At 36.1% G+C, this 12822-nt stretch overlaps 2 protein-coding genes across 2 annotated transcripts; both read left to right on the forward strand.

The window, feature by feature from the left end:
* The first annotated feature begins 727 nt into the window (after window positions 1-727).
* LOC110710815 lies at window positions 728-2713 on the forward strand. Its single transcript, XM_021889158.1, has 2 exons — window positions 728-1936; window positions 1979-2713. The coding sequence occupies exons 1-2, from the start codon at window positions 728-730 to the stop codon at window positions 2711-2713; spliced, it is 1944 nt and encodes a 647-aa protein (XP_021744850.1).
* Window positions 2714-8429: 5716 nt separating this feature from the next.
* Window positions 8430-10246, forward strand: LOC110710816. The gene is made up of 3 exons (XM_021889159.1): window positions 8430-8740; window positions 8924-9947; window positions 10112-10246. The coding sequence occupies exons 1-3, from the start codon at window positions 8430-8432 to the stop codon at window positions 10244-10246; spliced, it is 1470 nt and encodes a 489-aa protein (XP_021744851.1).
* The last annotated feature ends 2576 nt before the right edge of the window (window positions 10247-12822 follow it).

Here is a 12822-nt window from a genome sequence, read left to right on the forward strand (position 1 = left end):
AAGTAAGAGCTTTTATGCATGAAAATAGCTAATTGTTCTTGCTAGGACTTATAGGATGTCGTTCTCAATGTCTTTAATATGTATGATTCCATGAAAATAGGTATGATTGCATGTTAGGGAAGCTATTAGTTGATCGAAAGAAACTCTTAGTATTGTTTTAGGGAGCATCTGTCCTGTGGAATGTTTATTGATTTAATTGAGGGAAAAGGATTGTTCTATTACATTGATTCATGTTAGTGGGGATACTTAATCTTAGATGTTTTTAGTTTTTGATTAATTCCATAGTATTATTATTCATTGCTTTTTAGTTGATATTGTTCTTAGTTATTAATTCTCACTTATTTGATTTGGTTACTTGCTTAGTAGTTACTTGAGTCTAATTAATTAGTTGAACTATAGTCTCTTGGGATCCGACCCTTACTTGCCCGTCTACATAGTAGTGGTCTTGTTAGGTTATTTTGTTAGGTACGCGACACGCCTATCAAATTTTGGCGCCGTTGCCGGGGACTAACGGTTTCATTCTAGTTATTTGTGATTCGTTTTACTAAGCATATATTTTGTTGCTTCGGCTATTGTTTCTGGTGTCTTTGATCTCTCGTTTTAGTTTCTTTGTTGCATGAAAACTCGAAGTTCAGGTTCAGATGATTTAACACCTTTTGGTTCTGAGTTCGAAGCTACTGCAAGAAGACGAAGAGGTAGAAGAAGGAGAAATCGAAATAAAAGAAACATGGTCGACCCAGGAACAAAATCTCTTTTGGAGTATGGTATTCCGGATACAACAACCGGATTTCTCTCCAGTTTTGTTAGACCACCTGTCACCGCTCAGAGTTTTGAGTTGAGGCCTCAATTCATACAGTTCATCCCCAATGATTCTTTTGCGGGCTCATCAAACGATTGCCCTGTGACTCACATTGATAGTTTCTTGGAAGAGTGTGACACTATGAAGCTCAACGGTGTCACTGATGATGCTATTAGACTACGCCTTTTCCCTTTTTCATTAAGGGATAGGGCAAGGGAGTGGCTAGGAGATGAAGGTATTGGTTCCTTTGATACGTGGGACAAGCTTGCTAAGGCCTTCCTAGTAAAATTCTTGGGGCAAGAGAAAACCGCGAAATTAAGGAACGAGCTATCTACCTTCCATCAATATAATGACGAATCCTTATATGAGGCATGGAGAAGGTTTAAGCGATTGCAGAGACAATGCCCTCACCATGGTATTCCAGAATGGATGTTGATCCAAACATTCTATAATGGTTTAACCCATGAGTTTCGCATATACATTGATGCTGCGTCTGGAACTTCTATCATGACGAAGAATCCAACCGATGCGAAGGATTTGATTGAGAAGATGGCGGCTAATGATAATTACCATCCAAGGGGACGAAATGCTATCAACACAGGTAATAAACATGATGTTGATGCGCTAACCATGTTTACTAGTTCTGTGCAGGCACTAACTCATAAAGTCAATCAACTCCAAGCTGAGTCCCCTCGACCCTCGATGGAAACTTGTCAAATGTGTGGATTGCAAGGCCATACTGCGCGGGAGTGTCAGCCCAATTATGATGGAATGACGATTGATCAAGCTAATGCTTTCTATACCACGACCTCCACAAGGCCATTTGATGAAGGGTGGAGAAATCATCAAGGGTTCTCATACAAGAACACTCAAGCTATAGCAAATCCTCCACCACCACCAGCTTTTCAGGCAATAGCACCTTTAAATCATCATCCCATGCACCAACCACCACCTCAATATTCAAATCTTGAATCCATTATGGAGACGTTTGCTACCTCCCAACGTCAACAACAAGAGCTTATATCAAAGCTATTTGATTTACAAGCAAAGCAAAATGAATATTTTGAAAACTCGATTCAATTGCTTGTTGCTCAAAATAAGAGGATAGAAACTCATCTTTCTCAACTATCACAACAAGTTAGTCATCTATAAACTCTTCAAGATCAAGCAAAAGTCCAGACGAAACAATGCAATGCAATTTTCGTGAAGAGTGATGAATTGTTTACGGGTGGATTAGAAGAGAAAGTGTGCAATGTGGAGTCAAGAACTGAGAAGCATGAGAGAGAAGGTCTTAAATATGTTGCTCCACAAGCATATGAGGAGTCGATGCCTTTCCCGAAAAGGTTATCAAAAGCTGTGCTCGATAAGCATTTTGGGAAGTATTCCGAGACTCTTAAGAAGGTATATGCTACCATTCCTTTTTCCGATCTTGTAGTTCAAATGCCTCAATTTGCAAATTTTGTGAAAGGAATTCTAGATCATGATCATAATGATAAGAAATTAGAAAGTTTGGTAGTAAAGGATAAATGTCCTGATCCTTTACATGATAGCTTACCACCTAAATTGCATGATCCTGGTAGTTTTACTATCCCTTGTATGATAAACGAAACATATTTTGATAGGGTCTTGTGTGATTTAGGTGCTAGTGTTAATTTAATGCCTTCTTCTTTGTATGAAAAATTAGGTTTGAAAAAACTTAAACCCTCTCCCATATCTCTTCAAATGGCTGATAGAACTGTTAGACTCCCTAAGGGTGTAGTTGAAGATGTATTAGTTGGGATTGGTGAACTTGTATTTCCAGTTGACTTTGTTGTAGTGGATATGAAAGAAGACCTTAAGATCTCATTAATCTTTGGTCGTCCTTTTCTTGCTACAAGTCAAGCTTTAATAGATGTTCCTAAAGAACAAGCTTAAGTGACCATTAGAGCTCAGGATAAACAAGTTGTGTTTAAGCTTTTCAATGGCCATAATTTTACTTTTTATGGTGATACCTATTTGAGAATTGATGCTACTAACCCTTTGGTTAATAAGTGTGTTTCCAATAGAAATCATGTGCGCAAAAAGGACAATATTCCACCACATGATGGGTTTAGCTACATCAAAATAAGCTCGAATACAAAGCACATCAACTCTAATTTGAAGGAGTCGTTTGGAGGTGGATATATTGATGAGAAATACCACAAAGTATCTTCTTCGTGTGGTGACCCAGGTTGAGCTACTAAAGAGGGGTCGAGCTAAAGACCTTAAACAAGCGCTAAATGGGAGGCAACCCATTCCGTTTTTTTTTTTATTTATTTTATTTTCCCATTATTTTTTCTATTTATTTATTAATTTTTTTTTAGTGTTTTGGGGTTACAATGCGACGTTATTTTGAGGGCGGTCCCAGCTCCGCCCTTAGGTATGATCCCTCCTCTGTCAGTAGGGCCTAGTTTTCTTTTTCCCTTGCTCGTTCTTATTCAATATATGTTCACATTGAGGACAATGTGAAGTTTAGCTTGGGGGAGGGATTACTTTTGGCTTTGGGTAGTTACTTTGTGAATCATGACGATGAATGGCTAGTAAACTACTTCTCTGTGCCCCTATCCTTGATGATTTAAAGGTTTTTGGCTTGATTTTGATTGAAAGACTTGCAATGCGGATTAAATGATCATGATCTGATATTGGATTGTCTTGGCCTAATGGAAATCAACTTTGTGCAACTGTGTATGAATCTGGAGCTTGACTGTGCTAACTGTGAGGCTTGAGCCTTTATTATTTATTCATGTGTGTTAGTTCCTGGTGTGACATTGATCTTAGTTTTGTCTTGAGACTTTTAGTAGTGTGTCATGGTACATTGCACATGCACGATGAGGAGGACGAAGGCCATGTTCATTAGGTAGCCTCCAGATGAATTTAGAAACGTTTGTCCCCTTCTTGCTTACCCATGTTGTATCCTTGTCCATGTTTTTCATCTAAGTCACAAAATTAACCTATCGGCCCCAATTAGTAACTTATCCCAAGTCTATCTTGGGGGAGCCATCTATCTTGGTATTCACTATGGTTTGTGATGATGTTTTGGAGAAGATTAATTTGAAGCTTGAAGGTTCTTGAATTTTTTGCTATATGATATATTTTTTAAGCTCTTATAGTTTGAAAAAAAATGAGAAAAAGAAAAGAAAAAAAAAATAAATTTCAGCTTCTTGAAGGATAAATATAAGAGCTTCAAAAATAAGAATAGTGTGATGAATTGATTATGTAGGGTGAATAAGGTGGCAGTTGCTCTTAATTCAAGTTGTGTTTGGAGTGTGTATTCTTGTGAATTAGTTCGATGGGATTTTGATTTGTATTGTTCATTTTTGATGGCTTCCCTGAGGGACTATAATTTGCCTACATTTTCCAAATTTTTCCTACCCATTTTCACCCGGCCTACATTACAAGCTTGAAAAAAAAAGACCTTCTGACCTTCGTGCATAGTATTGTGTTCATGTGAAACGAATCTTTTGTCAAAATGCTGGAGTATGTGTCACATTTCGAGTCGACTTTTGACTAGGTTGAGCGGCATTATTACCCTCTAAACACACGAGTGTTGTGAGAATGGGGGGTTGTTATTATTAGTGGGGATGGAGAGAGATCGGGCTCATTTTTAGCTCGCCACATAAAATTGTGCGGAGTGACCACTAAGTGAGATATTCTAGTCATCGATTCCTTATGTGTACATGGTTGACTCTGCTTGATGGCTATTCAGGTTGATTGATAAACTGAATGAGTTGATTGGTTGGCTAAGATGCTTGTGTGTCTAATCTCGACTTCGAGTATGATTTCTCAAATGTATTATGGGGTGAAGTATGTTTATTTGGTTGTTTCTAGTCATTGATTGTCTTGCTTGAGGGCAAGCAAGAAGCTAGCTTGGGGGAATTTGATGCAGACATTCTATACCATATTTTACCCTCGATTTATAGCTATTTTTGTATGATTTCTAAGCTCTACGGAGCTATTTCTCGCTAATATCCTTCTTCTAGTGTGGCTTGGTCTATTTGATTGATTTTTGTAGGCATATGAAGACTTTCGGATGAAATGGAGCATTTGGAGTGATTATGAGCATGCCACGAAATTTTGAGGTGGATTGGAGAGCTTTATAAAGAGATTTGCAAGTCATGAGAAGCGTATTGGAGTGTTAGATGATGATTGATGATAATGCTACATGGCCGTGTACCCTTAACTACACGGTCATGCGAAGGTTCCAAGTTCGAGTGTTTGCTACACGGTCGTGTACCACGAGCTACACGGTCGTGTGATTCCATCTCCGTATGAAGTCCGCCTACACGCTCATGTACCTCTCAGCTACACGACCGTGTACGTATATGATGAAATTTGAAGATCAAGTATGGTCAGCTACACGGCCGTGTACCCATCAGCACACGGCCGTGTACGTGTGCGCGGGAGATTTATTTTATTTATTATTTTATGTTTATTTTTAGGAAAGTATAAATAGGGGTTTTAACCCTATTTTAAAACATCTAATTTTTATTATAGCTTTTTCCATTCTACGTTGTTTTGTGAGAGAACACATAGAACTCCATTGAAGCATTCATCTTAATTCAATATCAAGTATTTCACTTTCAACATTAATCTCTTTAATTTATTATTGTTATTATGTTTTCTTTAATTATTTGTCTTGTTATTTCTATTATCATGTGTGAGTAGTTTCATAATCTGGGGTTAGGTTGAACCCTAATATGGATTGATGTGTTATTTGATTCCCAATTCCCAATTTAATTAATTTGTAATTCCTCTTTGTTAGGGTTGGTTTTATTATCAATGATTAACTAGAAATAGTATTGTTGAATGTGATTAGGTTTACAACGAAAGTTGATTCTTAATTGATTTTAGAACCCTAATTAAAAGTAAGAGCTTTTATGCATGAAAATAGCTAATTGTTCTTGCTAGGACTTATAGGATGTCGTTCTCAATGTCTTTAATATGTATGATTCCATGAAAATAGGTATGATTGCATGTTAGGGAAGCTATTAGTTGATCGAAAGAAACTCTTAGTATTGTTTTAGGGAGCATCTGTCCTGTGGAATGTTTATTGATTTAATTGAGGGAAAAGGATTGTTCTATTACATTGATTCATGTTAGTGGGGATACTTAATCTTAGATGTTTTTAGTTTTTGATTAATTCCATAGTATTATTATTCATTGCTTTTTAGTTGATATTGTTCTTAGTTATTAATTCTCACTTATTTGATTTGGTTACTTGCTTAGTAGTTACTTGAGTCTAATTAATTAGTTGAACTATAGTCTCTTGGGATCCGACCCTTACTTGCCCGTCTACATAGTAGTGGTCTTGTTAGGTTATTTTTGTTAGGTACGCGACACGCCTATCAGAGGTTTTACTTCCAGTTGGGCCCTGGATGGTTTCCTCGTAAAATCCGCTTTGCATTGTCTAAGTTCCTAACAGCAATCAGTTTTATATTCCGCGAAAAGTAGGCACTAGGAACATACTACAATTCACCCCCCTCTTATTGTAGTATATTATCCGAAATAACAAGTTAGGCCCTATTAAGTTCACCTTAAAATTAATAATAATAAAAATAATAAAATGAAGGTGGTTGGAATGATGATGAATTTAGATGAAAAAGGAATAATTGGTGGAAATGGTTAAGTTAATCAATGTTAGTGTTTAAGTTAATAAGATAAAATCAATAGTTTAATTAGGGTTTTTAGAAAAAAAGTAAGGGTAATTTTATAAAATCACATTAAAAAAAACTTATTACAAAAGGAAAGAAAAAATTGTTGCGAGTAATGTGAACCAGCCATATTTGGCAAATGTTGCGCATAATAAAAAAACGGAGATAATATTAACAATTTTGGCCAAACACATACATGACCTTCTTTACATAATCAAAGATAAATATGTAATTTTGAATTTCCCTTAGAAATTCCATGTTATACTAATGTGGAATGGAGTATGCATGTGGTCCGAAAAGGTGGGTGAACCAAGCCTTTGGTGTTAAAAGCTCTTCAGTTTATCTTGTCCTAATATTAGAGTTATCTATGTTAATTAATTATTAGAAGTTTAGAACTTATTATATTTTCCAAATATTATTTGATCCTTCATTAATTAGACTCGAAGTATCAAGTTAAAATAAGTGAAAATGAGATGACAAAAAATAAACTCTAAAAAAACAAATACACTTTAATTTCCTTAACAATACACAAATTATCCTTGCTTTATGAGGTTATTCTAACTTGCTAATTATTTCGCTAGGACACACTTTGTTTTGGCTGGTTAAATTATTCAAGATTTAGCCATTGCTCTAAGGTATGAAAAGAGAGAGAAAGAATAAGTTTGAAGAGAGAGCCTATGTTGATGTTTAAAGGTTTTGATGATGAGGAACTTAAGTTACAGCAAACTCATCTCATAAAGACTTTTCAAGTGTTTGTTTAGCTTAGGTGAAATTGATCTTGGAGATGGAAGAAGTAACTGATGCTGAGAAGACTTGAAGGAGTTCTTTATCAAGAAAGTTATTCAAAATAGAAGAAGAGTTCCCTAACAGGAATTGAGTTCCCTCACAGGAACGTTCCTTCATAGGAACTTGAAGATTGCTGACTAAGATCTTTGGAGGAACTTAGTAAGCGTGGAGCCCAAGTAAACCTACCAGAACAAGAGTGCAGCGCAGCAATGTTTTAGTTAAGATTTTATCTTCTAGATTCATTGTTAAATATGTTAAGTAGGATATGCATGAAATTTATTAGAAGCGTGACAATTAGCTTGGCAAATAAATTAAATCGGAAAAGATAAAAGATAGAAATCGAAAAAGATTTTCTTTAAATATTTATCTCTTAAAATCAGTTTGTTAAAAAGATATTATGCTTTTTAACTCAATCTTATTTTCTGAAAAGATTTTCTTCAAAGGATTTACTTAAAAACTGTGTTTTAAGATAAGTTAAGTTTTACTTATTTATCTTTATGAAAACCTACTTTCTATACAAGTAATACTTGTATAAATAGTAGAGAATAATAGGAGTTTAGGTTTTTTTTGTGAGTTTTATACGTGAAGAATTTACAGAGCTATAATTGTGTAAGTTTGCCAAGCTTATCATCTTGTCATATTAGTTTCGGGTTTCATGCATAGCTTGCCTATAATATACTAGGTGTTAATTCTTGTATTTGGTTTTGGGATTATTTGGGTGAGAGTATTTTTATCATTGCATACAGAGAGAGCTTCTGGTGAGAAGGGGAAAGATTTGTACTTAGGGAGTACGAGAGAGTTTGAGTGTGGGACTCAGACTGGGTAGAACAGTGATCTGTTCTGTAGCAAGTTCATTTAGGAACTTGTGAGTAGAGGCTTAATTATAATAGGTTGTAACTTGGTGTTTTCCCTATTATAGTGGAAGTATTTGTGTTTGAAATCCCTAAGGTAGGGTCGAGGTTTTACTTCTAGTTGGGCACTAGAAGGTTTCCTCGTAAAATTCTGTGTGCATTGCAAGTTCCTATTTTGTTCTGTTTTATATTTGCAAAATTAGTATTTAGGAACTCAACTACAATTCACCCCCCTCTTGTAGTGTTCATCTTAATTAACAATTGGTATCAGATCACGGTTCTCACGTGCAAGCAGATAACTTTGCTGAGTAAGTTCCTGGAGAGATGAATTACAAGGAGAAACTTGAAGAAGGATACTCTATCCAACGTCCACCTATGTTCAATGGTAAGTTTTATGCTTACTGGAAGAACAGGATGGAGATATTCATCAAGGCTAAAAATTACCAGGTTTGGCGTGTAATTGAAACTGGTGATTTTGAAATAACTCAAACCAATGACAAACATGAGGTAGTTTCTAAACCCACTTCTGATTATGATAAAGAAGATTATCAGAAACTTGAAATGAATGCGTTAGCTATAAAGTATCTGCACTGTGGACTTGGACCCCATGAACATAATCGTATCATGGGATGCAAGTCTGCCAAACAGATTTAGGATTTGCTACAGGTAACTCATGAAGGTACTAACGAGGTAAAACGTTCCAAAATAGATTTATTGATGTCTAGGTATGAAAGGTTTGAAATGCAATCTAAAGAAACCATAGAAGAGATGTTTACTAGATTCAATGATATTATTAATGAACTTAACTCCCTTGGCAGGCATATTCCTATTGATGAACAGGCAAGGAAGATCTTAAGAAGCCTTCCACAAGATGAACGCTGGAGATCCAAGGTTACTGATATGCAGGAAGCTAAGGACTTCACCAAGTTTAACATGGAACAACTAGCTGGATCATTGATGACTCATGAACTTCATCTGAGTTCCAATACTGAAAGTTCCAGAAATAAAAGTTTGGCTCTCAAGGCTCAAGACTCAGAAGAATCAGAAGTTGATGAGGAAGAGATGGCTATGCTAGTGAGGAAATTTAAAAATATGATGAAAAATAGGAAGTTCGACAGGAACAAGAAGTACACAAGTTCCAGAAATACAACGTGTTTCAAGTGTGGATTAAAGGATCATTTTATCAAAGATTGTCCTGTTCAGGATGGAGAGAAAGGAAAGACTAAAGGCAAGGAGCAATCCAAAGAGTCAAGAGTCTATAAGCCTTACTTCACCAAGGACAATGTTAAGAAGGCTATGTTGGCTGCTTGGGAAGATACAGATTCAGAAGAAGAAGAAGAGGACCAACCATCAGAGGAGACTGCTCATCTGTGCCTAATGGCAAAAACGGATGAAGCTGCCAAACTAAAGGAGCTTGAGGCTGAGGTATGGTTCTCTTACAATCAATTAAAACATTTGTCTAAAGAGAATCTAATAAATACTGTTTTGGAAATTCAAGAAGATTTAAAAGAATTGCATAGATCCAAACAGCTAAGTGATAAAGCTTTGGTAACTTACAAAGAGAACAGTGAATGGGTTGATAACATGAAGTTTGACATTCAATACAGGTTCTTCAGTCTGTTTGATGACAATAAAATTTTAAAAGAGACTCTAGAGAACTTAAAACAAGATAACATACTCTTGAATGTAGAATTGTCTTTGTTAAAACTAAGTGTTGATACTCCTAACTCTGAAGTTCCTCCACCTACTGATTATCCGAATTTTGAAAAATTAAAACATGATTTGGAAGAGTTAAAACGGATAAGGCACGTCTTGAGGGGGAACTTGAGAGAGCTAGGAAAGGTAAATAACCAATAGAGTATAGAGTTCCTGACTGGATCACTAAGGCTCAAACCAAGAAAACTGAAGGTTTAGGTTTTAAAAGGAAGTTCCAGAAAGAAAAGAAGTATGTCAACTTGCCTAGTAGCATTGTTTGTTATTTCTGTGGAAATACAGGACATAAGCAGGTTAAGTGTCCTAAGAAAGAACAAAGCACTCTGAAGAATGTCAAACATGTAGAACAAATCTGGGTTAAGAAAAATGAATCAACTCTTGTTACACAGGAACCCAAGGAAACCTTGGTTCCTGACTCTAACGTTTAATTCTTCTTGCAGGTTCCAGTGAGGGGGAACAACACTTGGTACCTCGACAGTGGTTGTTCTAAGCACATGACTGGAGATAAAACTAGATTTCTCTCACTGGATGCCTATTATGGTGGAACTGTGACCTTTGGTGACAATATGAAAGGTGATATAATTGCTATTGGAAAGATAGGAAGGTCACGTTCCCATGCCATTGATAATGTATTTTTAGTCGAGGGCCTCAAACACAATTTGTTAAGTATTTCACAGTTTTGTGACAAAGGTAACTCTGTCAGCTTTACTTCAAATAAGTGTAGAATCATCCACAATGACACTGGGAACATTATTTTAGAAGGAACTCGAAAAGGGAACACATATGTTGTGGATCTTAACGAGGTTCCTAACAGCAGTTTAACATGTCTTAGTGTTATTGAGGATGATCCTCTTTTATGGCACAAAAGATTTGGCCATGCAAGCTTTTCTTTACTTGATAAACTAAGATCTAAGAACTTAGTGGAAGGACTTCCTTGCATTAAGTTCCTGTATGACAAAGTGTGTGAAGCTTGTGCTAAAGGTAAACAGACCCGAATTTCTTTCAAGTCCAAAAAGATGGTAAGTACCAAAAGACCTTTGGAACTCATTCATATGGATCTCTGTGGTCCAATGAGAATCTAAAGTAGAAGTGGTAAGAAATATGTAATGGTTATTGTTGATGATTTTTCAAGGTTCACTTGGGTTTTCTTTCTTATAAGTAAGGATGAAACGTTTGATGAGTTTGTTGCTTTTGTTAAGAAAGAACAGAGAAGAACAGGTAATCAGTTGATACATCTTAGATCAGACCATGGAACAGAATTTGAGAATTCTAAATTTGATGAATTTTGTGCTGAGTATGGTATGGATCACAATTTCTCTGCCCCAAGAACTCCACAACAAAATGGGGTAGTGGAACGCAAGAATAGGAGTCTTGAAGACATGGCAAGGACAATGCTGATATCAAGCAGGCTGCCTAGGAACTTCTGGGCTGAGGCAGTGAACACAGCATGTTATATACTCAACAGAGTATCTGTTAGGGCCATCACTAACAAAACTCCTTATGAACTTATGAAAGGGAGAAAACCTAATATTTCTTACTTTAGATCTTTTGGTTGCAAATGTTTTGTTCACAATAATGGTAAAAGGGACTTGGGAAAGTTTGATGAACGTTGTGATGAGGCAGTATTCCTAGGATATGCCTCAAATAGCAAAGCTTACAGAGTGTATAATAAAAGAACAATGTGTGTTGAGGAGTCTGTACATATTATATTTGATGAGACTGAAAATTTGGTTGATGTACATGATTGTGATGATGATTTCGAGATTGGACTTGTGCGTAAGCAGAATCCAGATGAGGAACCAGTATCACTGCAGAAGCAGCAAGTTGAAATTGCAGAAGTAACAAGTCTTGAAGCAAATGCTGAACCAGAGTTGGAGAATGCACCAGGAACTCCACTTCAAGAACAGATTGAAAATCATAATGAAGGCCAAAATGTGGAAACTCCTGAAGAAGTTCAACCTGAGTTCCAAAATCAAGTTCCTACAGAAGAACCAGTCAACAATAATGAAGAGAGGTTGTATCCAATCAAAGATTTCACTCCAAGGCCTTGGAAACATCAGAAATCTCATCCAGTTGATGCAATCATGAGTGACATCACAAAAGGAACTCAAACTAGATCTCAGCTTAGGAACTTTTGTGCATTCAATGCATTCCTTTCTTCCATGGAACCTAAAAATTATGTTGAGGCTTTTACTGACGCTGGCTGGATTAATGCTATGCAAGCTGAACTAAATGAATTTGAAAGAAATAAAGTTTGGCATCTGGAACCTAGACCTAAAGACAAAAAGTCCATTGGACTAAAATGGGTATTCAGAAATAAACTAGATGAACATGGTATTATTGTCAGGAACAATGCAAGACTAGTTGTACAAGGTTTCAATCAGCAAGAAGGAATAGACTATGAAGAAACATTTGCACCTGTAGCCAGGTTAGAGGCTATTCGTTTACTTATTGCTTTTGCTGCTTATATGGGATTTAGGATGTACCAGATGGATGTCAAATGCGCATTCTTAAATGGATACTTAAATGAGGAAGTCTATGTGGAACAGCCTCTTGGATTTGAAAATCCAGAGTTCCCAGACCATGTCTATAAGCTTGACAAGGCTCTTTATGGGTTAAAGCAAGCTCCTAGAGCATGGTATGAAAGATTATCTAAGTTCCTCTTGGCTAATGGTTTTAATTGTGGTAAAATTGATAAAACATTGTTTTTAAAGTCAAATGGAACTGATATCTTAGTTGTACAAATTTATGTTGATGATATTTTATTTGGTGCAACTAACGAATCTTTATGCAAGTATTTTGCTGACCTTATGAGTGGAGAATTTGAAATGAGCATGACTGGAGAATTAAACTTCTTTCTTGGTTTGCAAATTAAGCAATCTGAAGAGGGAATTATGATTCATCAACAAAAATATATTAAGGAACTAATCAAGAAATACAAGTTGGAAAATGCCAAAACCAACAATACTCCTATGGGAATTGCTACTAGATTGGATGAAGATCC

The sequence above is a fragment of the Chenopodium quinoa genome, unplaced genomic scaffold (genome assembly GCF_001683475.1).
Source record: "Chenopodium quinoa cultivar QQ74 unplaced genomic scaffold, ASM168347v1, whole genome shotgun sequence".
NCBI lineage: Eukaryota > Viridiplantae > Streptophyta > Magnoliopsida > Caryophyllales > Amaranthaceae > Chenopodium > Chenopodium quinoa.

Excerpts from the sequence above, each read along its gene's own strand:
- LOC110710815 (XM_021889158.1), top strand. The coding sequence starts at position 728 with ATGGTCGACCCAGGAACAAAATCTCTTTTGGAGTATGGTATTCCGGAT. Across the intron at positions 1,937-1,978 it reads TTTCTCAACTATCACAACAA|ACGAAACAATGCAATGCAAT; the intron begins GTTAGTCATCTA and ends GCAAAAGTCCAG.
- LOC110710816 (XM_021889159.1), top strand. The coding sequence starts at position 8,430 with ATGAATTACAAGGAGAAACTTGAAGAAGGATACTCTATCCAACGTCCA. Across the intron at positions 8,741-8,923 it reads AATCGTATCATGGGATGCAA|GCATATTCCTATTGATGAAC; the intron begins GTCTGCCAAACA and ends CTCCCTTGGCAG. Across the intron at positions 9,948-10,111 it reads ACTTGAGAGAGCTAGGAAAG|GTTAAGTGTCCTAAGAAAGA; the intron begins GTAAATAACCAA and ends GGACATAAGCAG.